The 28,000-nt window shown below is 42.4% G+C and overlaps 3 protein-coding genes across 5 annotated transcripts in view; 1 reads left to right on the top strand and 2 right to left on the bottom strand.

Annotated features, from left to right (window-relative positions):
- LOC121325845 (transmembrane prolyl 4-hydroxylase-like) overlaps positions 1 to 6,479 on the top strand; it is an 8,821-nt gene extending 2,342 nt beyond the window's left edge. The window contains exons 2-7 of the mRNA XM_041268937.1: positions 4,409 to 4,544; positions 4,649 to 4,779; positions 4,862 to 4,892; positions 4,944 to 5,050; positions 5,380 to 5,469; positions 5,923 to 6,479. Coding sequence (XP_041124871.1) covers positions 4,409 to 4,544; positions 4,649 to 4,779; positions 4,862 to 4,892; positions 4,944 to 5,050; positions 5,380 to 5,469; positions 5,923 to 6,188 — 761 coding nt within the window. The 3' untranslated portion in view covers positions 6,189 to 6,479. The remainder of the gene's footprint in view (positions 1 to 4,408; positions 4,545 to 4,648; positions 4,780 to 4,861; positions 4,893 to 4,943; positions 5,051 to 5,379; positions 5,470 to 5,922) is intronic.
- A 2,720-nt stretch (positions 6,480 to 9,199) lies between these two features.
- LOC121326092 (copper homeostasis protein cutC homolog) lies at positions 9,200 to 15,276 on the bottom strand. 3 transcript variants are annotated; one of them, XM_041269262.1, is made up of 9 exons: positions 15,217 to 15,276; positions 13,804 to 13,883; positions 13,661 to 13,720; positions 13,276 to 13,485; positions 13,027 to 13,062; positions 12,597 to 12,730; positions 11,524 to 11,551; positions 10,898 to 11,003; positions 9,200 to 10,312 (listed from the first exon to the last, which is right to left on the bottom strand). In XM_041269262.1, the coding sequence occupies exons 2-9, from the start codon at positions 13,871 to 13,873 to the stop codon at positions 10,201 to 10,203; spliced, it is 756 nt and encodes a 251-aa protein (XP_041125196.1). In that variant the 5' UTR covers positions 13,874 to 13,883; positions 15,217 to 15,276; the 3' UTR covers positions 9,200 to 10,200. The 3 variants fall into 3 exon arrangements, with proteins under 3 accessions (XP_041125196.1, XP_041125195.1, XP_041125197.1); XM_041269261.1 differs by having other exon boundaries at positions 13,804 to 13,891; positions 15,217 to 15,274; XM_041269263.1 differs by lacking the exon at positions 11,524 to 11,551 and having other exon boundaries at positions 10,225 to 10,312; positions 13,804 to 13,891; positions 15,217 to 15,274.
- Positions 15,277 to 18,608: 3,332 nt separating this feature from the next.
- The window catches only part of LOC121325846 (Kv channel-interacting protein 2-like), a 34,968-nt gene continuing 25,576 nt past the window's right edge, over positions 18,609 to 28,000 (bottom strand). The window contains exons 2-6 of the mRNA XM_041268938.1: positions 26,657 to 26,745; positions 22,450 to 22,557; positions 21,878 to 21,982; positions 21,603 to 21,665; positions 18,609 to 21,422 (exon numbers count right to left, since the gene is read on the bottom strand). Coding sequence (XP_041124872.1) covers positions 21,375 to 21,422; positions 21,603 to 21,665; positions 21,878 to 21,982; positions 22,450 to 22,557; positions 26,657 to 26,745 — 413 coding nt within the window. The 3' untranslated portion in view covers positions 18,609 to 21,374. The remainder of the gene's footprint in view (positions 21,423 to 21,602; positions 21,666 to 21,877; positions 21,983 to 22,449; positions 22,558 to 26,656; positions 26,746 to 28,000) is intronic.

Here is a 28,000-nt window from a genome sequence, read left to right on the forward strand (position 1 = left end):
CCCGACCCTGACCCTAACCCTAACCCAAAACCATAAACCTAGCACGCATCTTTTGGTTGTTCTCCTCCCAACGTATTTGTTGTCTTCGCGGTGCTAATCATTGGGATGTATAGGGATTTCTCAGAAAAAATCGGTGTGTAAAGGTTTTTTGTCTTCGGGGCATCCTAGACCCTAAACTCCACCCTAACCCTAACCCTAAACCAAAGAGATTTCCAGAGGGGCATCCAACTTTACAGACTCCCAGTATAGCCTACACTCAGGGGTTGAGATTTGAACAAAGGTCCAAACAGAAAAATAAACCCTAACCCTAACCCCTAACTGTAACCTTAACCCCAAATTTTGAAGCTGTTATAGGTGAAATGTCAAGGGTCAATGGTCAAGAGTCAAAGCTCACAGGTCAAAGTTTAAGGTTCAAGGGGTTATAGGTGACATGTCAAGGGTCACAGTTCAAGGTTTAAGGTGTTATAGGTCAAATATCAAGAGGTTCCATATCCCCCGGTGAGGGGCGCGGAGGGGCAAAGACGAGCCATGCACGGCAAAAAAGTTCTCTTTTTGCCAAGCGTGGCTCGTCTTTGCCCTTCTTTGCCCTCCACACCCTTCACTGGCATCCCTCTCCAGGTCTCCCCTGGGTTTCTCCTCCTCAGCTCAGCCCACCGCACGGATCCTCCCCCCCTCTTCCTCCTCCTCCTCAATGATACATCTTTGCAAAGCAACAAAACTGCTTTTTCATACAAGACCACTCTCGAGTTCGTAGCCCCCATGGATATTCACCTACGGGGCACAACACACAACACGAGCAGTCAAACAGACTGCCATCACACTCTCATCAGACTCATTCAGGATTATGACAGAGGCTACCTGTGCACCCGTGCTTCCCAAAATGGCCGCCCCCATGCTTGCTTCAAGTTTCACAGCACAACAGCAGATCATTTAACACATGAACAGTAAACAGGATCCGGATTCTCCCGAGGTAAAAGAAAACCGCATTGATATTTACACATGTTTACGGGGGTTGCTTTTTGGCTGTATGGCTTAGTCTTCTTTTTGGTTTGTCATAATCAAAAGTGTATCAGCCTTCGTTTTCTGTATTTGTTTTTATGTTACTGTGTTGTTTTTAGCTATTAATTATTTATCTTATTGTCCCCACTCATTCTTTTTTGTGCACACACAAGGTATCATCATGGTTTTAATATAACTGTGTTTTAGTTGCTTTTTATTGTTATCTGTTTGCTGTGTTTAGTGTACTTATCTTGTGTAAATGCTCCAGCACTCAGTGTATCTATTTTGTGTAGATGCTCCACCACTCACACACTGCAATCAGTGTATTTATTTTGTATAGATGCTCCACCACTCACACACTGCAATCAGTGTATTTATTTTGTGTAGATGCTCCACTACTGACACACTGCAATCAGTGTATTTATTTTGTGTAGATGCTCCACCACTCACACACTGCTTTCAGTGTTTTTATTTTGTATTGATGCTCTACCACTCACACTGTGGAAATCATCCAAATGCCTCTGATAGTCCTGTGTGCTACAGTTACATTACTGTGCTTCACTTTATAGAAATGACAAATACTCAACAAAGGAGAGTCAAAATGGACTTTATTGATTTAAGATGTGAGTTAATACGTGACAAGATGACCCCTGGGAGTGGGGAGTTTGATTGCATGTGTGTGGAAGGGGGTTAATGAGAGCTTTTCAGTGTCATGAAAAGGAAAGCTCGTTCCTCCCTGGCATGATCAAATCAGTGTAACAGACACACTGCTACTAGATAACTTAATTGTTTAAACAATAGGTTGTCACTGGTCGTGGGCATTTTTAATAGAAGTTGTCTACAAGCACAAGTGTCTAGCTCTTTTGTTCCCCATGCAGTAACATTTCATAGACACAATGACATGTAGTATTGAGCTACACCGTTACGAGCAAGTGCAACTGTGTGTGTTAACGGGCTAGGAGTGTGCAAATTGCTACAGACTAACTGTAGTACATGCAGATAATCACTGCAGAAGTACAAGTTTGTGGACCTTTTGCTTCCGATTCTGTACCTATCCTTATGTGACACATTTCACTGTATTGTGCTATACTTGAAAATGTCAATTTGTAAGTGTTTTTTCAGCCATGTGACCACATAAAAGCTCCATTTGAAAGGCTATAGTATTAGACCTACAGTCTCTAGCTGATTCCAGTGTTTCTGCAATGATTCCTGCAAAAATTGATTTATAACAAAAAAAAAGACACGAACGCTGCTTTAAGCGTATTGAGCAAAATTGACCATCTATGTCAGGCTCTCAAGCAGACTGTAAATGTGGTAGGAGGCTGAAAATTGGTACAGATTAACTGTAGTATATGCAGATAATCACTGCAGAAGTGCAACTTTGTGGACCTTTTGCTTCCGATGCTGTACCTATCCTATAACAAGTGTGAGTGTGAGTGTTGCATGTTGTGTGGGTCTCTGGCAGCACCCTGGGGTTTGTCTCAATGCAGTGAATGCAGAGTAAGCTCGTGGCTGTGCACAGAGTGTCTTCTGATGCCTGTTTGTTCTCTTGAAGAGTTGGAGATGTGAATCGTGTGCTTGTCTCGAGCAAGACTTGAAGAATGAAGAGTTAAGTGTATTTGACGTTGCTTCCTTCTGTGGTAATGCAGATAAAATGTAATTGTAGCTACATTTGAAAGTGCAGTTTAATTGATTCATGGAAGTGTAATGTTAAATGTAGTGGGAATGCAGGATTTGTATTCAATTTGAAATACGAATGTTCATGCATATATTGAAATGGACAATATTGTACATGCATGTAGTGTTATAACATTCAAGTAGCTAAGTAACATTCATCCATATTAAACCCTCAACACAGCAAGTTGTATTTGCAAGACATTTTATTTCAAAGCGAGTTGTTGACTTTTTGAAGCAGAATAGCTTGAAGGGAAGCATTGTAGTATTTTAAAGGTAGTAAAGTTGAGTTAGGAGTTGTCAGTTTGTCAATGTATTGAGTAGTGCTTGTTCCCTGTCTGTCTGTGCTGGTGGCTCCTGTTTGCACACTGACACTCAGGTGACTCCTCCCCCTTCTAGTTATGCCTTTTAGAGTCCATTTAGAGATTTGACTGACATTTTTCCATAACTCGGCAGATGCTGATGACCTTCAGAGTGCTTGTGATTTGAATATGGGCTACTGTGGTCATACTGTCCCCTGGTCAGCTATCCAGCTCGCTGCTGTGGTCATCCTGTCCCCCTGGTCAGCTGTTCAGCTTGTTGCTGTAGTCATGTTATGTCCTGGTCAGCTGTCCACTTCACTGCTGTGGGCATTGTGTCACCTGGTCAGCTGTCCAGCTCTCTGCTGTGGTCATCCTGACACTAGTCAGCTATCCAGCTCGCTGTTGCAGAAGTTTGTTTGGGGCCGGGACAATGTTCTCAACAAACTGTTGTTTTTTGCCATTTGTTAAACTTTGAAGAGAACCTGCAAGTTTGTCTTGTAGTCTTTACTGCAATGATGTTGGACTTTATTTATTTGAGAATCTGTGTTGGATAATGTGCTTTTTGACAGTGAAGTTGCTATTAAAAAACAAGAAAAGAAAATGTACATGATCTCTAACTCACAGTTTGACAAATAAAAAAAAGAAAAAAAAAGTTTTATTACAAACAATTCTATTAAATGACCACACAATGGCAGCATTGGATAAGGAATGGCGAGAGCTACGTTCTGCTCATCTTCATAACGTTCACTGTCTGCTCTGCTCATTGTAACCCACTTGAAAGAGCCGCTCTGAATTAATGAGTTCACCCGGGGCGTGTCTCAGTGTGAAACAGCTGTATTTCATTAAATATGTTGATCTGTGGAAGAAGGAAGCCAAGAGAGGAGGTGTTTGCTTTTGTTTTGTAGATTACGATGGACAGAGCTCTTAAACCAAGTGAATGCACAACCAGTGAAGTGGATTTTAAAAAGCAATTCAAGTTATACTGTCAATATGATTGTTTGGTGTGTTATAAGAGTGTTTCAGAAATGTCTTTATATTTGAACGGGGGGTCCATGGTAATCCGAATCATTTCAATGGGCTGCTGAGCTGTCCACATTTAAAAACAAAATGTTGCTTTACCAAACCAGCAGTTCTATTAAATGACCACAAGATGGCAGCATAAGACCATTTTACAACTTCATTTGCTCTCTTCTAAAACTGTAAGCCGTTCAAGGTGTGTCTTTTTATTTTACTATTTCTTATATATTGTTGTTGGGAGTGGTGAGTGCTCTGTGTTGTGACTGATGAGTGCTCTGTGTTGTTGGGAGTGAGTGAGTTATGAGTGAGTGCTCTGTGTTATGACTGATGAGTGCTCTGTGTTGTTGGGAGTGAGTGAGTGGTGAGTGCTGTGTGTTATGAGTGATAAGTGCTCTGTGCATTTGAAATGCCCCCAGGGATCCTGAGTGTACAAGAGTTCAAGAAGCTCAATGCCAACGCCTTCCAACAGTTCCTGCAACAGCATGCACACCTGGCTGTACCAGGGGGAGGGGGCGCACCGATTGCTGAGGCACCTGCATCAAAGGAGAGGGGGTGCTGGGGCAGGGGAGGGAGATGAGGGGTCAGCACGGATGTAGGGTAATGCAAGTCACTTTTGTGTAGGAGGTTTTACTTCACTGTCTCATTCCTGTTGGCAGAGTAACTCATCTGACATGCCTGCCTGACACCGTGGAGAACAGCGAACTGCTGCAGGTGGTGCGTTACCAGCGGGGGGGCACTACTACATTCACCACCCCGAGACTGCTATCACACCAAGCTGGCAGCCAACGTTAGCACCCCTTTCGAAACCTCCTGCCGGTGAGGCACTTACTGCATTATTGGCATTGGCTGTGTGTGCAATTCCCTACTAGTCCTAGATAGGGCACTGTGTTTTGATTTCCGGTTATTCCTACAGAGTGTGAAAGTGACACACTGATTCTCTCCTTTTCTCAGGTACATCACAGTCCTGTTCTACCTTAACTCTGTCCTTGGAGGAGGGAAGACGAGCTTCCCAGTCGCCGATAACAGAACATATGAGGAATTGGTGAGGGGGTGTGTGTGTGTGATTTCAGAAATTATGACCGATAATTTTGGTCTATATAATTCCTAGGTATTGTCCACTTCATAATGTATAGATTAAAGAGTACTGCCTGGAGGGAATACTGCACACTCCCAGGACCAGACTGCATCCCGCAGTGTTTGCTGCAGCAGGCCAGTGTGTGTAATGTGTTTGTATGAGGACAGTGCGAAACTCTGCGTGTGTTTGATGTATTGTAGAGTTCGCCTCCACTTGTGTATTGCATGCTGTGATAGTGGAGGCAGTGCTGATGAAGTGTGTGCTGCTTTGTGTTCCAATCTCTGATTCGGAACGATGTGGATCTGCTGGACACCCAGAAGCACTGTGACAAGGGCAACCTGCGTGTGAAGCCCAGCCAGGCCAGCGCCCTCCTGTGGTACAACTACCTGTCTGATGGAAAGAGTACAGCGACCAGGAACATTGTGGATGGAAGGGTGGATGCATGCACGCACTCTACCTGTCCTCTGTGTGTGGATGGATGGATTAATGGAAGCATGAACTATACCTGTCCTCTGGGTGTGTGGATGGATGGATGCCTGCATGCACTCTACCTGTCCTCTGGGTGTGTGGATGGATGGATGGATGCCTGCATGCACTCTACCTGTCCTCTGGGTGTGTGGATGGATGGATGCCTGCCTGCACTCTACCTGTCCTCTGGGTGTGTGGATGGATGGATGGATGCCTGCACTCTACCTGTCCTCTGTGTGTGGATGGATGGATGGACGGTTGGATGGATGCATGCACGCACTCTACCTGTCCTCTATGTGTGTGTGGATGGATGGATGAATGGAAGCATGCACTATACCTGTCCTCTGTGTGTGTGGTCACTAATCTGTCCTATGTTTGTGCCTACAGGATGGGTGGGGGACCTCTATGAGTACTCTCTGCACAGAGGCTGTGTGGTCACTCAGGGCACTAAGTGGGTTGCTAATAACTGGATTAATGTAGACCCAGACTCCTGGCAGCAAACTCACAACCAGCAGCTCATGTCCCATCTGGCTGGGGAGGAGACTGCCACTGAGAGGCTGGAGAAGCTGTACCGGGGGATCCATACAGACCAGAACCAGAACCTTTACACAGACCAGAACCTGCAACAGAGTCTCCACACAGACCAGGAATGAAGGAACAGAGTGAAGAGATGACCAGTGAACCAAGGAACAGAGTAAACCAGAGTAAAGAGATGACCAAGGAACAGAGTGAGGAGATGACCAGTGAACCAAGCAACATAGTAAAGATATGACCAGTGAACCAAGGAACAGAGTAAAGAGATGACCAGTGAACCAAGCAACAGAGTAAATAGATGACCAGTGAACCAAGGAACAGAGTAAATAGATGATTAGTGAACCAAGAAACAGAGTAAAGATATGACCAGTGAACCAAGGAACAGAGTAAATAGATAACTAGTGAACCAAGGAACAGAGTAAAGATATGACCAATGAACCAAGGAATAGAGTAAATAGATGACCAGTGAACCAAGGAACAGAGTAAAGAAATGACCAGTGAACCAAGGAACATAAGGCAATATATTATTAATATTAACAGAAAGCATGCTGAACAACTAGAAAATACTGCATTCATAATTTAGTCAAGTGATTTGGAATTTTTTCATTTATCACATAAAAATATTAATGTATGTTTTTAAATATTATGAACACAAAAAATATTGCACAAAAAAAGAAAAGCTATGGAGATGATATACTAAATATTTAGAACATAAGAACATAAGAACATAAGAAAGTTTACAAACGAGAGGAGGCCATTCGGCCCATCTTGCTCGTTTGGTTGTTAGTAGCTTATTGATCCCAAAATCTCATCAAGCAGCTTCTTGAAGGATCCCAGGGTGTCAGCTTCAACAACATTACTGGGGAGTTGATTCCAGACCCTCACAATTCTCTGTGTAAAAAAGTGTCTCCTATTTTCTGTTCTGAATGCCCCTTTTTCTAAACTCCATTTGTGACCCCTGGTCCTTGTTTCTTTTTTCAGGCTGAAAAAGTCCCTTGGGTCGACACTGTCAATACCTTTTAGAATTTTGAATGCTTGAATTAGGTCGCCACGTAGTCTTCTTTGTTCAAGACTGAACAGATTCAATTCTTTTAGCCTGTCTGCATATGACATGCCTTTTAAGCCCGGAATAATTCTGGTCGCTCTTCTTTGCACTCTTTCTAGAGCAGCAATATCTTTTTTATAGCGAGGTAACCAGAACTGCACACAATATTCAAGATGAGGTCTTACTAGTGCATTGTACAGTTTTAACATTACTTCCCTTGATTTAAATTCAACACTTTTCACAATGTATCCGAGCATCTTGTTAGCCTTTTTTATAGCTTCCCCACATTGTCTAGATGAAGACATTTCTGAGTCAACAAAAACTCCTAGGTCTTTTTCATAGATTCCTTCTCCAATTTCAATATCTCCCATATGATATTTATAATGTACATTTTTATTTCCTGCGTGCAGTACCTTACACTTTTCTCTATTAAATGTCATTTGCCATGTGTCTGCCCAGTTCTGAATCTTGTCTAGATCATTTTGAATGACCTTTGCTGCTGCAACAGTGTTTGCCACTCCTCCTACTTTTGTGTCGTCTGCAAATTTAACAAGTTTGCTTACTATACCAGAATCTAAATCATTAATGTAGATTAGGAATAGCAGAGGACCTAATATTGATCCCTGTGGTACACCGCTGGTTACCACACTCCATTCTGAGGTTTTTCCTCTAATCAGTACTTTCTGTTTTCTACATGTTAACCACTCAAGCAAAGCAAGCATTTAATAAGCAAATTGTATTTCACTGATTTATTTCAAACTTACCCAGAATGCTGTTCCACAGAATTGAGCGAGTGCCGCTGACATGACTACTGAGGTCTTGTCCTGTCTGCTGCTTGTGCTCTCTCACACACTCGCTATATAGCTCAACACTGGGACTGTGCTCTCTCACACACTCGCTATATATCTCTACACTGGGACTGTGCTCTCTCACACACTCGCTATATATCTCTACACTGGGACTGTGCTCTCTCACACACTCGCTATATATCTCTACACTGGGACTGTGCTCTCTCACACACTCGCTATATATCTCTACACTGGGACTGTGCTCTCTCACACACTCGCTATATATCTCTACACTGGGACTGTGCTCTCTCACACACTCGCTATATAGCTCTACACTGGGACTGTGCTCTCTCACACACTCGCTATATAGCTCTACACTTGGCCTGACATACATTTTATTACAGCCTGTACAGGAAGTGGACACCCACTTGAGAAGAGACCCCTTCGATGTAACAGTGATGTAAAGATTAGGGTTAACACAGCTATCCAGTTTTGACCTCCATTGTATTTCATATGGCAAGTGAAACTGTTGCCACCTATTGATTATATCTGTATAAGGGGTTCTCCTGATGGCATGAACAGTACCAGATTACATGTGAAAAATAAACTGGTAATCCTTCAACTAGCATTTTAATAATTAGGTGTGACTTGAGGCTGAGCTAAAAGTTTGTGTTTCAGGGGATGATCTGTAGCTTCAAGTATGTTTGTGTGTCAGGTAGGTAATGCATTGATTGCTGAACATGGCCGGAAATGATCTGTTTGTGTTTGAATGCAGGCATTACAGTGTACACTGGGAAAGGGAACCATACTGCACACCTTAACTTCCATCAACATGGTGTGAGGTCAGTGCAGGCCTGGGATTGGTTGTACATGTTGGAAATGAGCCGAGAAGTTTCTGGAAATAGAAACTTCCCACTCGTAGACCAGAAGAGCTCTTCATCATTTGGAAGCGTGCTCAGTGGTGTTAGTTTCATGTTTTGTAAAGCGCTTTGTGATGGTGATTTACTACAAAAGGCGCTATATAAAACTAAAGATGATGATTATTATTATTAGTAGTAGTAGTGGTAAGGGAGGTTAAACACCAGCTGGATTATCATAGCCAAAGAGATGCATTATTATCCCCCGCAATTCAGGTGGTTAGTCGACTCTGTGCATTTTGTCTCTGCTTGCACTAATAGCCCTTATACTGGTGAAGCCCCGCCCCATCCCTTCACTCAAAAGGACAGAACTGACACTATAGCAGATGCACATGAGGTATATCAGTCAGGATTTCACAAACTTAAACTTCACTTCTTAGTATTTTTTATTTCTTTTAATCAAACAAATGACATTTAAAAAAAAAAATGCACATGCGTTTTGTTGTCACCAGCATTCCTCGTGTGCCCACAGGATCCTTTAGTGGAGACAGAAATGCTGAATTTAAAGGCTGTAGTGGCTTGAAGGACATGTCCCCAATAAATGTTATTACAGTTGGATGAAACATCAACATCATGCTTCACTTCTTCTCTTTCTTTTTAAATCTCAGTCACAGAGTACAAAGCTGACACAATAGATATATCATGATCCAGTACAGACTAGAATGAACCCAGAGTGCAAGGCTGACACACACACCACCCAGCATGGTTATCAAGATGCTGGAACACATTGACAGCTTCTCAGTATTTAGTTCATCAGGTGCTCTAAACCTCCCATTACACAGTCACACCAGACATCAGCACAACAGGGATTCAGTGGGGCATTTGCACTGTAGAACACGATTAAGCTAGAAATGCTTTAAGCCATGAGTAGAAGGTATTTTCAGTTGATCAAAGCGTTCAAATAGGCTCATCTAAAAGCATGTCTTTCAAAACAAAATGTGCAAGTAAAATATGTTAATGATTTAAACTGACAGGATATTTAGATCAACTGAAGAGGCTCCGAAATCAGAAGGAATTGAGAGCAATTGGAATAATTATTGGCAAATAAAGTAAGAACAGTAAGAACATATGAAACTAGCAACGCATTGACATAGTGCCAATTTGCAGTACAATGCTTTCTTTCTAAATCGTTTTAATCCATCGCACTCTGCTCCCAGTTGTGTGCTGCACCACTATGACGTGATGAGTGTGCTTGCGTGTACAAAACAAAGCACCGCCCTTAACAGCCAGGCACTCTCTCGTGGATGTGTCTTCATGAGTAGAGGTGCTCTGGTAAACTGGACCAAAACAAATTGTAACTTGTCACTTTTCTAACTCAGTTTCATTATTTCAGTGGTTTTGTTCTCAGAAGTTTACATGGGCTGCCTGTTCCCATTAGCCTTTACAAAATGTTCTTGGCGATGGCGTTCAGGGTTCGAATCTTGCTCACATCTGACACTTTGAGTGCATATTCAGGGTTGGACAATGCTACCCCCATGCTAACACAAGAGTTCCTGCAAAGGAGAGAGCAGCAGTCACTTTATTAACCTGAAAATAAACTCAGATCTCACTCAGCAGCATTCAACAATCAGAGCTGATGGACATAAAGGAATATCTATCTGAAGCACTGAGAAAAAATAAAAACCATTGAGCCTACAGAGTTATCTTTTAACCCTGCTATCCACTGTCATACAGGCAAAGTACAGGGTATGGGGAACGGTGTTCATTTGCAGTGTAATGCTTCCTTCCTTAGTCGTCTTTTTTTTTTAAAATAATTTAGTTGTTGCCAATTTTTTACCCCCTGGTTTTTCTCCCCAATTTTGTATCCCCAATTATTATTATCTGTATCTTCGGCTCACTGCTCACAACGCCCCCTGCTGACTCAGGAACGTGGCTGGAGCATGTGTCCTCCGATACATGCTCCTGCTAAGCCGTCATTTTACACACTGTGAATAATGCAAGGGAAAAGGCATCTCTGATTGGTGAGAAATGGCTTATGGTTACAGTAAATGTATTGCTGTCAATTTGGAGTGCTTTCCTCCAAGCAACTAATTTCACTTTGCACTACTCTGGAACTCCTGTGTGCTGACAGATCTCACCTAAATTTCATTGCAGAGTCCTTGCTGGAGCGAGCAGAGCAGTGAAACTCCTGAGCCCCAGAGCCCTCCAGGATCCTCTGCAAGTTCCTCTCTGTGATTCCTCCACCTGCAGAGGGTAGAGACGACACAGGCAGGGATCAATACTGAGCAGGGAAACATCACTGGTGTCCATATTCCTGTTAATCTTACAAAACTAGTAACAAAAAACCCAGAGGCATACTTCTCAATCATCCTTCTGAGTTGCACTTTACTAGTTGTGTAACATTTACAGCAATTCCCTTTCAGATACACTGGTGCAAATAACATGACCTTGTTAAAAAACAGGCCTAATAGCTTTCTAAAGCTAAACTAAATTCTTCCTAATACTGCAACATATAGGTCCTGTTTGGCTCAGCCCCATGGTCTACCAGGAGGAGGCTCGGACCATTGAATTGATCTTCACAAGTGACAGGACACCAGGAATGACCAGGGTAAACTCTGGAAAGCTACAGACAATGCTACTGTAGTTATAGTAAGGGGCTGTTACTGGATTTGAGTGCCTTGGTTAGAACTCCTCTAATACTTCAGTACTGCGACCACAGAGAACGCATATATAGTGACACTTTCACCGTGGAAAATGTACTTACCAGGCATAACAATTATTCTTCCTCTAGCCTGTTAAAAAAAGAGGAAGAGCGATGAAACGTTGCTGTCTGGCACCCCAACAAGTTCAAGCTTTAGAAACTAAAGGGGGCTCCCGAGTGGCATATCCAGTAAATGCGCTTCGCGTGGTATGCAGGATGCACCCTATAGCCTGGAGATCACTGGTCATGGCTGGGAGTTTCCAGGGGACGGCGCACAATTGGCCAAGCGCCACCCAGGTGGGGAGTGTTCAGGCCGGCAGGGTAATCCTCAGTTCACCGTGCACCAGTGACTCCTGTGGCCGATAGGGCACTTGCGGGTCTGCTGTAGAAGCCACTCAGACCTGTGTTGTCCTCTGGCACAATGAGTCCGGTGGCTTCAATGCAGACCTGCAGCACAAAAAAAAACCGGCTTGGCAGGACACGTTTCGGAGGACGCGTGTCTGCTGTCATTTCTCGATTCGGCGCGGGAGTTGTAGCGGTGAACCGGGATAAAAGTAATAATTGGGCATTCCAAACTGGGGAGAAAACCGGGGTAAAATCACTGGTGACAACTAAACAAAAAACTAAAACAAAAAAAATGTACAGCAAGTAGTGGGGTTCCAAAAAAAATAAGAGTGTTCCACGTCCCCGAGTGTTGCTGTACCTGTTTAAACAACATGCCTGTCCTTTCTCTTTTCATTGTTAACTTGTAACTTTAAAAGTCAGTTTCAAAGCTCTTTTCAAAATGTCCGCTCTAGTACACTGATAGTGTGACAGATCTCAAACCCCATAGTATCTAATGTTTATATGATTGTATTAACATTATTTTATTTTATTTTCCCTACAGTAGTAACACGTGGAGACGTGGAACTCCAGATTTTTTGGAACCCCGCTACTTACTCTTTAAAGCATGTTTAAAGATACAGCTATTGTGGTTTTTGGATTTTGAGTAAATGTACTTTTTTTCTAGGGTAAGTCATACATAATCCTCTCGGTTCCACAGCTGTACTCTTGTTGAGAGCAGACAGACACCCCCAGTAAGAAAAATTCTCACTCTGCCTGAGAACATTAATGAGCCTGCCAGTCAGGATCCCCACCTGCTCGACCAGCTTCTTTATTAAAGGCAGCCCCTCCAGGGCACTGGTGTCACCCCCGCTCGTCAGCACTCTCTCGAACCCCAGTGCTATCAGGGTCTCCAAGGCAACCACAGGGTCCCGCACCATGTCAAAGGCTGAGATAAAAAAGCAATAAGTACATTAGGTCCCATTTCCATGGCAGAAGTCCCCTAACACACATTGCATTGCACCAAGGTAAATGAGGTCCCACTGCATTGCACCAAGGTAAATGAGGTCCCATGGTATCAGTGTGACCACCAAGAATCTCAAAGCATCCAGATGGTCTTTGTTTTAAGAACAGATGTCAGGCTTAAACTATTTAAACTGATGAGAGAAAAACTCACCCTCTTTATTACAGTTAAGCTTATCACCCCAAGCCAATCCAAAAGACAAAGCCTTTAGCCAAAATTACCTCTGTGAAAAGTAACCGGCAGGGGTCGTGAAGCAGCTGTGAAAAAATAAAAGAAAAACAACGTATTCACTCACAGTATTTGTATTTATTTAGTTATTTTTATGATGGGGGTTGAAAAAAGGGGGAATTGCGCTGTTGAAATACAATAATTATGGAATTTTATATTATAAAACTGTCCGAAAAAAAACATAACTGTTATCAGGAGTAGACCATGTGTAAATCACTGTATAAAAGTGGAGTGTCTCTTACCCAGCAGCTCCACACAGAGCTCTGTGTCTACACTCCCATCCTCGCTCAGAGCCCCCATCACCACCCCGTCTGCCCCGTGACTCTTGCACAGGTGGATGTCCCTCTTCATGACCTCCACCTCGCGGTCTGAGTACAGGAAGTCTCCCCCACGTGGGCGGATCATGGCAAACACAGGGATCTGGACATGCTGCTTCACAACCTGCAGCAGACCTGAGCACAGCAACAAGCACAGGATGAATAATAAGAATGGGTAGCGAGTTCTACAGCTCAGCCTCACGCTTACAAACACTCATGTGGTCACACAGGTAGCAGTACCTCAAGCTTCACAGGTCATGTCATGACTGTATACATACTTTATTTCCGGAGGCATTCCCTCAGGACTCACCAATACTGGGTGTGATGCCTCCCTCCATTAGGCTGGAACACAGCTCGATCCTGCAGGCACCTAGAGGTGGTGGAATAATACAGTAAGTACATCCTAATAGACAGAAGATAAGAAGTAACTGCTTGCATGTAGATATGCTGTACCTCCTCTTTCAGCATTTATTGCAGATTCCACTGAATCCACGCACACCTCCATCAGAAAGCCATCCGCCATCCCTACAGAACTAAAAAACTGAATTGAAGCGTAACAAGAAAACAAGAAAGCATAAATGTGTGCTTGTGTTACAAGAAGCAAACCCTATTACCTGAAAGATTGCACTTCATACTGTTCTTATAATCAGCAAATATTTACATTACTAAATAACACCCAACAATGGCAGGAACTTGTGATTATGGTTTTAAGGGATGTGTACAGAACACACACTCTGAATTTCTTGTGATTATGGTTTTAAGGGATGTGTATATAACAGACGCTGTGAATTTCTTGTGATTATGGTTTTAAGGGATGTGTATATAACAGACGCTGTGAATTTCTTGTGATTATGGTTTTAAGGGATGTGTATATAACAGACGCTGTGAATTTCTTGTGATTATGGTTTTAAGGGATGTGTATATAACAGACGCTGTGAATTTCTTGTGATTATGGTTTTAAGGGATGTGTATATAACAGACGCTGTGAATTTCTTGTGATTATGGTTTTAAGGGATGTGTATATAACAGACGCTGTGAATTTCTTGTGATTATGGTTTTAAGGGATGTGTATATAACAGACGCTGTGAATTTCTTGTGATTATGGTTTTAAGGGATGTGTATAATATGTGAATTTCTTGTTACAATCGAATTCTTATAATAGCTATCAGGTTGTAAAACTGGTAAAAAAATAAATAAATACACAAATAAATAATAAAAAGCCATTATTATTGAATCTTTATACAGTTTTGATAAACAATCAAAATTATTTTAAGTGTGGGTTGGATTTGAAATTTATGCATGCATTGGATTGGACTTCGAAGCTAAGCGCAATGGTGCTACATATAGTCCCGTTTATTTATTTACAGGACCACAAGACTTAGTTAAACTCGCAGGGTATTATTTATGTAGTTTTTACTAGGAAAGTCGATTATAGTATGGTAAACAACACACCACAATATAAATGGGCCCTATCTATCGAATAAATACACGAACACCTGATTTTACATAAATGTATTCCAATAGATTAGACATTCCTTTAACTCATAAAGTAGAGACCGTTAAAGCATGCGATACGACTATTAAAAACCTCCTGTCGCACATATTGCTTGATAGATACGGTACATACATAGACTATGGTACAAGTCAGTATAACTGTTTGTGTCTCTGGTAACGTTGTGAACGATACGGATACGGTATGACATGATGCAGACGGGTATTAGTACAGAGCTGTAACAAACACTCGCTCTTTGTCTCAATTACTTTGCTCCCCAAGAATACATCTTCGAATCTGTCACATTCTAGATCGTTTTAGAGCTCGATTTATTAAAAAACATTGATATAGTTTGCGCTTCTCTGCGTGTTTACCTGCTCAATCCAGCGAACCATTAACCCCTACATCGTTCCTCTGATTGGCTGCCTTAATACAACAACGGCCAATAATGTGTCTTTTCTTTTGAAGCCACAGCTAAAGCGTCCACGTTTGGTCACGTGATAGTGAACACGCAAATAAAAGCTGCAGGTTAATTTGATTTTTTTCAAATAACTTTACAATTTACTAAAGAGAAATCGAAAATACATTAATAGCGTAACTAAGTTCAAATGACTGTTACTCTGTCGAACGACTGTTACACCCTCGTATAGTCTGCTTACAAATATTTTGCTGATTGGAAAGCTTTTTAAAGTATACAGTTTATTAGAGTAAGAAGTTAATTGTTTGTTCTTCCCAAACAACTACTGGATTTGTCAAGCGTTCATTTCAACAGAAGCACATTATTGTACTAACTAACCCCTGTCATGTGATCAGGCTTCAGCTGCCCTTGAGTCTGAAAATGTAAGACATTGCAAAAAAAAAAAAAAAAAAAAAATCAATAAATACGTTCCCTATATGATAAATGGTATTATGCATACCATTTCTGCTAGTTTCCTTTTATTGTATTATTATTATAGAGCTTACAGTAGCTGTGTCCTGTGTGTGCAGTTACCTCTCCTTACAGTAGCTGTGTCCTGTGTGTGCAGAGCTACCTCTCCTTACAGTAGCTGTGTCCTGTGTGTGCAGAGCTACCTCTCCTTACAGTAGCTGTGTCCTGTGTGTGCAGAGCTACCTCTCCTTACAGTAGCTGTGTCCTGTGTGTGCAGAGCTACCTCTCCTTACAGTAGCTGTGTCCTGTGTCTCTGCAGAGCTACCTCTCCTTACAGTAGCTGTGTCCTGTGTGTGCAGAGCTACCTCTCCTTACAGTAGCTGTGTCCTGTGTCTCTGCAGAGCTATCTCTCCTTACAGTAGCTGTGTCCTGTGTGTGCAGAGCTACCTCTCCTTACAGTAGCTGTGTCCTGTGTGTGCAGAGCTACCTCTCCTTACAGTAGCTGTGTCCTGTGTGTGCAGAGCTACCTCTCCTTACAGTAGCTGTGTCCTGTGTCTCTGCAGAGCTACCTCTCCTTACAGTAGCTGTGTCCTGTGTGTGCAGAGCTACCTCTCCTTACAGTAGCTGTGTCCTGTGTGTGCAGAGCTACCTCTCCTTACAGTAGCTGTGTCCTGTACAGTAGCTGTGTCCTGCAGAGCTACCTCTCCTTACAGTAGCTGTGTCCTGTGTGTGCAGAGCTACCTCTCCTTACAGTAGCTGTGTCCTGTGTCTCTGCAGAGCTACCTCTCCTTACAGTAGCTGTGTCCTGTGTGTGCAGAGTTACCTCTCCTTACAGTAGCTGTGTCCTGTGTGTGCAGAGCTACCTCTCCTTACAGTAGCTGTGTCCTGTTTGTGCAGAGCTACCTCTCCTTACAGTAGCTGTGTCCTGTGTGTGCAGAGCTACCTCTCCTTACAGTAGCTGTGTCCTGTGTCTCTGCAGAGCTACCTCTCCTTACAGTAGCTGTGTCCTGTGTGTGCAGTGCTACCTCTCCTTACAGTAGCTGTGTCCTGTGTCTCTGCAGAGCTACCTCTCCTTACAGTAGCTGTGTCCTGTGTCTCTGCAGAGCTACCTCTCCTTACAGTAGCTGTGCTTTGCATGACTTTGCTTGTCTTCTCTGTAGGCTCAGTGGCTGCTATCACTGGCCTCTACCTGTTCTCTTGGAGGATCCCACTGCCCAGAAGGACCCAAATTGCTCTCTCCTCCCTGCTTGCCATGGTGTACATGCAGGTTGGAAAGATATCTCGAAATACATGCAAGGTTTTTTCTAAAGAATAATGTTGCATGTGCTAATAAGTTTTAAGAAACAGGATTATAAATCTTGGTTAGCGCTTGTTTAATTCAGTGATAGGGGTGTAATGAGTCATCGTGTATCAATGAATAGCAATACTTTCTTTACATGATCTATAGTATTGTGAAATCAAAAGCACAACATAGCACATTGTAGTTCCCCAAATGGATCTTGACTGAGGAGTTTTGTACTTGCTATAAATACAGTTTATTTTTTGTGGCTCATCATTAAAGACCATTTGATCCTATTATGCATCATACAAGAAGCTCATCAGGACCATCGCCTGTCTCCTGATCCATACTGTATGGTGGCCTGCATGTTGTGATATTAGTGTTCTGTTAACACCCCTGTTCACTAAATCAAGAGAATTCCAGTGTTGGACTTCCACAATCAGATTGCTGTTGATTGACACGTAATTATTGTTTCTCTGTGTTTTAAACCAGGCTGGTCTGGGCATCAGCACGCTGCTCATCCATGTTCCCACATCCCTGGCTGCCACTCATCAGTCAGAGTCCCTTGGTCTGCTCTCCCTGGCAATCTGGCTGCTTGCAGAGCTCAGGCGAGTGGTCTGATAGACCCTGCTGCTGGAGCACCTGCTTCCTTTCTCATCTTCAGGAGGGTGGTCCGATAGACCCTGCTGCTGGACCACCTGCTCTCTTTCTGGATTGCTTGTATTGGGAAACATCATCCTGCACACAAACTTGCCAACTCCAGCACCCAGGCGCTTGCCTGTTTCCATAATGATTTCACTGGCCAGCATGTTAAGATTTATATTATATATCATAGTACTACAATGAAGCTTAGTGCAGTAATACATTTAGATACACACTTCAAAAAGGAGTCTTGTTTATGAAAGCCTGTTTGATTCAAACCTATATTTCTTTAGCCATCTCATCTCTCTAGTGGACTTCCTTTAATTCCACGATTATGCCACCAGATGGTGACAAGATATAGTGCAGGCTTGATTAAAAACAGAAAAAGACTTTTTCATTCATACTAACTGAATGCTATTAACAAGACATAAGCAGCAGAAAGCCTCATTTGGAGTTCAGTTGGTGTGAACACGAACCCAGTAAATCACATCCAAACTTCTTATTTGATTTTGTTATTTCATTTGTAAAATCAGTTTGCTTTGCAGATAGCGCAGTGTTAATCTCTCAATGGATTTGCTAAAGAGTACTGACCAGTTATCTTATGCATAAGACATTGTAAAATATTGTAAATTATACAAATAAAACCTAAACATTTTTCACAAGTCGCATTTTGTGTTAATAAAAATTGATTGTTTCCACAAATTGTCTTTTGCCACCACAAGGGGGTGCTGCAGGACTGGATGTACAGCTACAGTGCAGTGCGGTTCTGTCTAGTCCTGATTTATTATCAGTGAATGCAGACGGAGTGCTCTGTGCTTAGAGCTTGTTGGTATATTTTGAAATGCTTACTAAATGTAAGCACATTCTAATTATGTGCATTTAGACTGTTGCTTCCTTTTCATTGTGATTTTACAAGCTTCACATTTTACAGATGACTGCATTGTTGGATTATTCCATGGAGAAAAAACATAGACTTGCAACAGTGGTGCATAGCAACTGTGGTTTTTATTTCCCTCTCTGTACAAAATATAGATATTTGAAATGCAAAGCAGCCAGTAGAGACTGATAACTTGACACACTGACATCCAGTGAGCTACTCATTTAAATTGCTATAGAAACAATGCATGCGCATATACAGCTGTCATTCGTCTTACTGGCGGATTAGCTATGGCTCTGAAGCACTCTGGGGAGGGTGGGGTGCACATGGCATTGACACAAAAGGGACTGTAGTATGACATTTCCCCATCACTGATCGCAGTCCAAGATATTTGAAAAGGTTTGGAGCCTGTGGAGGCTCCTGATCCTACTGGAACACTAATCTCAATGGGGTCCATGCCACGCCTATGACCAATTCCTACTGACAAGAACCGGGAATCAATCCATTTCTACTGATGAACATAACTGTCACACACATTGTCAGAACCAGTACGTGTCATTGGGGATCATGGAATGTGATTAGAACATTGGCTTGTTTGATAATTGGTCTTTAACAAGATATGTCATCTTTCAGTATATTCAAAAACAGTGCTTTAAAACCTGCATAAAAAAATGTAACAATAAAAGTTCATGTAATAAATGTGACTTCACAGCAAATCTCTGAACCAATGATAGAGTTAATACTATCAGAATGCTTGTGTCCCACTGCTGTTTCTAAACACTTCAAAAGTATATTCTTCTTACCTAATACTTCACACTACTTGACAGTTAACCCCTTTTATTCTGGATCTGCCAGTGGTTCCTCATGCGCATTAGAACCACAATACAAGTTTCTTAGTAGTTCTGATGAAAGCACCAAAGGGGATGAAACAACTGGCGTTAGAACTGTGAAAAAAAGATCTTGCTTAATGAAGGCAACAAAAAACTAAGCAAAGCCAGAGAAAAAAACAGAACACATAAAAACATATGTCAGAACACATAAAAACACATGTTCTGGGTAACAGCTAATCAAAACTAATAAATAAATAATATATTTCACTTGAAACATTTCCCTTGGGCTATGGGTTCAGTTCTCTTGCTTTCACTGCCTGTGATTCTTACTCAAGAGCATTGTGGGTATTGGCACTCTTATACACTGTGCTGTGATACAGTGTAGCTCTCGTGCTCCAGCAGTCTCAGTCAGGCTGTGGGTATTTGCACTCTTATACACTGTGCTGTGATACAGTGTAGCTCTTGTGCTCCAGCAGTCTCAGTCAGGTTGTGGGTATTTGCACTCTTTACACTGTACTATGATACAGTGTAGCTCTTGTGCTCCAGCAGTCTCAGTCAGGTTGTGGGTATTGGCACTCTTATACACTGTGCTGTGATACAGTGTAGCTCTTGTGCTCCAGCAGTCTCAGTCAGGTTGTGGGTATTGGCACTCTTTACACTGTACTATGATACAGTGTAGCTCTTGTGCTCCAGCAGTCTCAGTCAGGTTGTGGGTATTTGCACTCTTATACACTGTGCTGTGATACAGTGTAGCTCTTGTGCTCCAGCAGTCTCAGTCAGGTTGTGGGTATTTGCACTCTTATACACTGTGCTGTGTTACAGTGTAGCTCTTGTGCTCCAGCAGTCTCAGTCAGGTTGTGGGTATTGGCACTCTTTACACTGTACTATGATACAGTGTAGCTCTTGTGCTCCAGCAGTCTCAGTCAGATTGTGGGTATTGGCACTCTTTACACTGTACTATGATACAGTGTAGCTCTTGTGCTCCAGCAGTCTCAGTCAGGTTGTGGGTATTGGCACTCTTTACACTGTACTATGATACAGTGTAGCTCTTGTGCTCCAGCAGTCTCAGTCAGGTTGTGGGTATTTGCACTCTTATACACTGTGCTGTGATACAGTGCAGCTCTCGTGCTCCAGCAGTCTCAGTCAGGCTGTGGGTATTTGTACTCTTATACACTGTGCTGTGATACAGTGCAGCTCTCGTGCTCCAGCAGTCTCAGTCAGATTGTGGGTATTGGCACTCTTTACACTGTGCTGTGATACAGTGTAGCTCTTGTGCTCCAGCAGTCTCAGTCAGGTTGTGGGTATTGGCACTCTTTACACTGTACTATGATACAGTGTAGCTCTTGTGCTCCAGCAGTCTCAGTCAGGTTGTGGATATTGACACTCTTATACACTGTGCTGTGATACAGTGCAGCTCTCGTGCTCCAGCAGTCTCAGTCAGGCTGTGGGTATTTGTACTCTTATACACTGTGCTGTGATACAGTGTAGCTCTCGTGCTCCAGCAGTCTCAGTCAGGGACATTCAATCACTCTAGACTCATGACTGTGTCATCATGATATCATAGAAGGGGTAGGGGGCATGTCTAATAAGACTGATGCAGTAGCTGAGGTATCTATCCATATATAAACACAAAGTACATTAGGCAGGCTTTGGAGTATCTTTTCAATTACTAACAGAGACTGCTAGAGTGGATGCAATAATCTCATGCTATGTAAAATGAATGAGTTTTTGTAAATCAATTCTGTCTGCAGTGCTACGGTAACAAGACTGTGGATTTCATGGATTTGTTTATTTTTCGTGAAGCTTCTTGCAGTGCCCAATTTGTCCCAAATTTTCAAAGGAGAGGCCCTGAAATCCAGCCAGCAAAATGCTTTTTAAAAATCCATCACCTTTTCTTTCTTATTGTTCTGGGTTTAGCTTATTTATTTTTTCCCATGTCACTTCTCCCAATGGCTCTTGTGTAAAAATAAAAGCCCAGAGTCTCCCAGGAGGGCAGCGCCATGGGAGGGACCCGGCTCTCTCCAGGACTTCCTCCTCTAGATAACATTGTCAAACAGTTGCATGGACCTCATGATGTTTTCATCCTAAAAACAAAACCAGCAAAATACGTCAAATCATCTTCTACCCCCAGAACACATGACGTCAAACCATCTTCTACCCCAAAATACATGACATCAAATCACCATCTACCCCAAAATACCTTACGTCAGATCAAGGGTTTTAAAACAAGTCTGATTTAGTCCATTCTCTACCAATAAACATACCTTCTGACATGACTCAATGAACTCTTCTATTGTCACAACCCCATCGTTATTCCTGTCCATTTTCTGAAAAGTGATACACAAATCAGGGATTTTACAAGAACAAATTATACATAAAAAAATTGAAACAAATGTTTTACAAATGTTCCTATATTGAAAAAACTTTGTACAATCCTCTAGAGAAATAAAGATTACTAGTTAATGCCAAGCAGCAGTAACCTCTTTGGGTGGATTCATTCAGTTTCTATTGCGCTTCATGCTCTGGCTGCAGGTGTTACCTGGAAGAAGGACTCCACATGTTCCCTGTGTGCATCATCCTGCATGCAGGGGGAGGTGCATTTCCCCATCATGTCGTAGATCGATTTCATTATAGCCATCATCTCCTGCAAAGCACAGTAAAGCACATCAGCTCTTAATACACATGCTGGGAAGTCCTGGAGCTTCATAGCCACAGTATATTCAGATAGAAAGGTGGTCTCTTTATATGTGTTTGGAGCAGCTGACAGGTTGGCTTGTAATTAACAGGTTCTGACGTCACCTTCCACATGAGTCTTATGACATATTTAATGTTCATGTGGAATGGTACAGTGAGAAGATGAAAGCCTCAGTAAGAAGCACACATAGACATTGGATAGCATGCTTCATGAACACCTCAGTGAGAAGCACAGATAGACATTGGAGAGCATGCTTCATGAAAGCCTCAGTGAGAAGCACATATAGACATTGGAGCGCATGGTTCATGAAAGCCTCAGTGAGAAGCACAGATAGGCATTGAAGAGCATGCTTCATGAAAACCTCAGTGAGAAGCACAGATAGGCATTGGAGAGCATGCTTGTTTGTCAGAGCGCACCTCTTTGGTAATGCAGCCATCCTTGTTGAGATCATAGAGGTTGAAAGCCCAGTTCAGCCGGTCATTAATGGTGCCTCTAAGGATGATGGACAGCCCCATGGCAAAATCCTGGGGAGGGAACACACAAGACTTCTTATAGACAGCTATTAGCAATCCACTGGGACCCGTTCATACAGTTAAACACCTGCTCACACAAACCTCACTGTACCAGGGAGACAGCATGTCAAATACAGCTAAACAAACCTCACTGTACCAGAGAGACAGCGTGTCAAATACAGCTAAACAAACCTCACTGTACCAGAGAGACAGCATGTCAAATACAGCTAAACAAACCTCACTGTACCTGAGAGACAGCATGTCAAATACAGCTAAACAAACCTCACTGTACCAGAGACAGCATGTCAAATACAGCTAAACAAACCTCACTGTACCCAGAGACAGCATGTCAAATACAGCTAAACAAACCTCACTGTACCAGAGACAGCATGTCAAATACAGCTAAACAAACCTCACTGTACCAGAGAGACAGCATGTCAAATACAGCTAAACAAACCTCACTGTACCAGAGAGACAGCATGTCAAATACAGCTAAACAAACCTCACTGTACCAGAGAGACAGCATGTCAAATACAGCTAAACAAACCTCACTGTACCTGAGAGACAGCATGTCAAATACAGCTAAACAAACCTCACTGTACCAGAGAGACAGCATGTCAAATACAGCTAAACAAACCTCACTGTACCTGAGACAGCATGTCAAATACAGCTAAACAAACCTCACTGTACCAGAGAGACAGCATGTCAAATACAGTTAAACAAACCTCACTGTACCAGAGAGACAGCATGTCAAATACAGCTAAGCAAACCTCACTGTACCAGAGAGACAGCATGTCAAATACAGCTAAGCAAACCTCACTGTACCAGAGAGACAGCATGTCAAATACAGCTAAACAAACCTCACTGTACCAGAGAGACAGCATGTCAAATACAGCTAAACAAACCTCACTGTACCTGAGACAGCATGTCAAATCCAGCTAAACAAACCTCACTGTACCAGAGAGACAGCATGTCAAATACAGCTAAACAAACCTCACTGTACCAGAGAGACAGCATGTCAAATACAGCTAAACAAACCTCACTGTACCAGAGAGACAGCATGTCAAATACAGCTAAACAAACCTCACTGTACCAGAGAGACAGCATGTCAAATACAGCTAAACAAACCTCACTGTACCAGAGAGACAGCATGTCAAATACAGCTAAACAAACCTCACTGTACCAGAGAGACAGCATGTCAAATACAGCTAAGCAAACCTCACTGTACCAGAGACAGCATGTCAAATACAGCTAAGCAAACCTCACTGTACCTGAGACAGTATGTCAAATACAGCTAAACAAATCTCACTATACCAGAGAGACAGCATGTCAAATCCAGCTAAACAAACCTCACTGTACCAGAGAGACAGCATGTCAAATACAGCTAAACAAACCTCACTGTACCTGAGAGACAGCATGTCAAATACAGCTAAACAAACCTCACTGTACCAGAGACAGCATGTCAAATACTGTTAAACAAACCTCACTGTACCAGAGAGACAGCATGTCAAATACAGCTAAACAAACCTCACTGTACCAGAGACAGCATGTCAAATCCAGCTAAACAAACCTCACTGTACCAGAGAGACAGCATGTCAAATACAGCTAACCAAACCTCACTGTACCAGAGAGACAGCATGTCAAATACAGCTAAGCAAACCTCACTGTACCTGAGACAGCATGTCAAATACAGTTGAACAAACCTCACTGTACCAGAGAGACAGCATGTCAAATACAGCTAAACAAACCTCACTGTACCTGAGACAGCATGTCAAATACATCTAAACAAACCTCACTGTACCAGAGAGACAGCATGTCAAATACAGCTAAACAAACCTCACTGTACCTGAGACAGCATGTCAAATACAGCTAAACAAACCTCACTGTACCAGAGAGACAGCATGTCAAATACAGCTAAGCAAACCTCACTGTACCTGAGACAGCATGTCAAATACAGCTAAACAAACCTCACTGTACCAGAGAGACAGCATGTCAAATACAGCTAAACAAACCTCACTGTACCAGAGAGACAGCATGTCAAATACAGCTAAACAAACCTCACTGTACCAGAGAGACAGCATGTCAAATACAGCTAAACAAACCTCACTGTACCAGAGAGACAGCATGTCAAATACAGCTAAGCAAACCTCACTGTACCTGAGACAGTATGTCAAATACAGCTAAACAAACCTCACTGTACCAGAGAGACAGCATGTCAAATACAGCTAAACAAACCTCACTGTACCAGAGAGACAGCATGTCAAATACAGCTAAACAAACCTCACTGTACCAGAGAGACAGCATGTCAAATACAGCTAAACAAACCTCACTGTACCAGAGAGACAGCATGTCAAATACAGCTAAACAAACCTCACTGTACCAGAGAGACAGCATGTCAAATACAGCTAAACAAACCTCACTGTACCAGAGACAGCATGTCAAATACAGCTAAACAAACCTCACTGTACCAGAGAGACAGCATGTCAAATACAGCTAAACAAACCTCACTGTACCAGAGAGACAGCATGTCAAATACAGCTAAGCAAACCTCACTGTACCTGAGACAGCATGTCAAATACAGTTGAACAAACCTCACTGTACCAGAGACAGCATGTCAAATACTGTTAAACAAACCTCACTGTACCAGAGACAGCATGTCAAATCCAACTAAACAAACCTCACTGTACCAGAGAGACAGCATGTCTCTCTGTACCAGAGAGACAGCATGTCAAATACAGTTAAGCAAACCTCACTGTACCTGAGACAGCATGTCAAATACAGTTGAACAAACCTCACTGTACCAGAGAGACAGCATGTCAAATACTGTTAAACAAACCTCACTGTACCAGAGAGACAGTATGTCAAATACAGCTAAACAAACCTCTCTGTACCAGAGAGACAGCATGTCAAATACAGCTAAACAAACCTCACTGTACCAGAGAGACAGCATGTCAAATACAGTTAAGCAAACCTCACTGTACCTGAGACAGCATGTCAAATACAGTTAAACAAACCTCACTGTACCAGAGAGACAGCATGTCAAATACAGCTAAACAAACCTCACTGTACCTGAGACAGCATGTCAAATACAGCTAAACAAACCTCACTGTACCTGAGACAGCATGTCAAATACAGCTAAACAAACCTCACTGTACCAGAGAGACAGCATGTCAAATACAGCTAAACAAACCTCACTGTACCAGAGAGACAGCATGTCAAATACAGCTAAACAAACCTCACTGTACCAGAGAGACAGCATGTCAAATACAGCTAAACAAACCTCACTGTACCAGAGAGACAGCATGTCAAATACAGCTAAACAAACCTCACTGTACCCAGAGACAGCATGTCAAATACAGCTAAACAAACCTCACTGTACCAGAGAGACAGCATGTCAAATACAGCTAAACAAACCTCACTGTACCAGAGAGACAGCATGTCAAATACAGCTAAACAAACCTCACTGTACCAGAGAGACAGCATGTCAAATACAGCTAAACAAACCTCACTGTACCTGAGACAGCATGTCAAATACAGCTAAACAAACCTCACTGTACCAGAGAGACAGCATGTCAAATACAGCTAAACAAACCTCACTGTACCAGAGACAGCATGTCAAATACAGCTAAACAAACCTCACTGTACCAGAGAGACAGCATGTCAAATACAGCTAAACAAACCTCACTGTACCAGAGAGACAGCATGTCAAATCCAGCTAAACAAACCTCACTGTACCAGAGAGACAGCATGTCAAATACAGCTAAACAAACCTCACTGTACCAGAGAGACAGCATGTCAAATACAGCTAAACAAACCTCACTGTACCAGAGAGACAGCATGTCAAATACAGCTAAACAAACCTCACTGTACCAGAGAGACAGCATGTCAAATACAGCTAAGCAAACCTCACTGTACCTGAGACAGCATGTCAAATACAGCTAAACAAACCTCACTGTACCTGAGAGACAGCATGTCAAATACAGCTAAACAAACCTCACTGTACCAGAGACAGCATGTCAAATACAGTTAAACACCTGCTGACACAAACCTCACTGTACAGTTTATTAAACACACCCCCCTCACACAAACAGGCAGATTTATTCATTCTTACCTCAAAGCTGATAGATCCGTTTTTGTCAGTGTCAAAAGCTTCAAACAGGAAGTGTGCATATGTACTTGAATCTAAAAAATAAAATAATTCTCAGTGTTCTCAGGATGCAGATATGAATTCAGCCGCTGCACCTGCTCAGCATGTTCCATAAAAAAAGAACTGCAGCTTCAAACAACTCCAGAACTGAATCAATAACAGAAACACACCTATTACTGTGTACCAACCCAACCACTGGCTATCTAGTAGACACTAATATGCTTCTCAGTCCCTCCATGTGTCTGTATTATCTACAATTACACTAAACAAAACATAAACGCAACATGTAAAGTGTTAGTCCCATGTTTCATGAGCTGAAATAAAAGATCCCAGATTCCATACACACAAAAAGCTTATTTCTCTCAAATTTTATGCACAAATTTGTTTACATCCCTGTTAGTGAGCATTTCCTTTGCCAAGATAATCCATCCACCTGACAGGTGTGGCATATCAAGAAGCTGATTAAACAGCATGATCATTACACAGGTGCACCTTGTGCTGGGGACAATAAAAGGCCACTCTAAAATGTGCAGTTTTGTCACACAACACAATGCCACAGTTGTCTCAAGTTTTGAGGGAGCATGCAATTGGCATGCTGACTGTAGGAATGTCCACCAGAGCTGTTGCCAGAGAATTGAATATTCATTTCTCTACCATAAGCCGTCTCCAACATCATTTTAGAGAATTTGGCAGTACGTCCAACCGGCCTCACAACCGCAGACCACGTGTAACCACGCCAGCCCAGGACCTCCACATCCTGCTTCTTTACCTGCAGGATCATCTGAGACCAGCCACCCGGACAGCTGATGAAACTGTGGGATTGCACAACTGAAGAATTTCTGCACAAACTGTCAGAAACCGTCTCAGGGAAGCTCATCTGCGTGCTCGTCGTCCTCACCAGGGTCTTGACCTGACTTCAGTTCGGCATTGTAACCAACTTCAGTGGGCAAATGCTCACCTTCGATGGCCACTGGTGTGCTGGAGAAGTGTGCTCTTCATGGATGAATCCTACTTTCAACTGTACTGGGCAGAGATCCGTGACAAGATCCTGAGGCCCATTGTCGCGCTACTCATCCTCCACCATCACCTCATGTTTCAGCATGATAACACTATGTAACACAATTTTTATTCCTGGGTAGTAAGTGTTATTTCCTAATTGCTTATGCCTCAAAAGTATAGAAAATGGCTATTATTCCCCACAAACTTTGCTTTTGTGACCAGGACAGTGATATTTCAAAATATCACTATTTCCAATGGGAAAATGGGCAAATGTGTGTCTTTTCGTTCACATAAAATCAGAAAAAAACA

Source organism: Polyodon spathula, chromosome 13 (assembly GCF_017654505.1).
Source record: "Polyodon spathula isolate WHYD16114869_AA chromosome 13, ASM1765450v1, whole genome shotgun sequence".
NCBI classification, from domain to species: domain Eukaryota; kingdom Metazoa; phylum Chordata; class Actinopteri; order Acipenseriformes; family Polyodontidae; genus Polyodon; species Polyodon spathula.

Coding starts and splice junctions, on each gene's coding strand:
- LOC121326092 (XM_041269261.1), bottom strand. CDS start 15,237: ATGGTTCGCTGGATTGAGCAG. Junction 13,892..15,216: donor TGGTTCGCTGGATTGAGCAG/GTAAACACGCAG, acceptor GCTTCAATTCAG/TTTTTTAGTTCTGTAGGGAT. Junction 13,063..13,275: donor GCTCTGTGTGGAGCTGCTGG/GTAAGAGACACT, acceptor ATTTTTTCACAG/CTGCTTCACGACCCCTGCCG.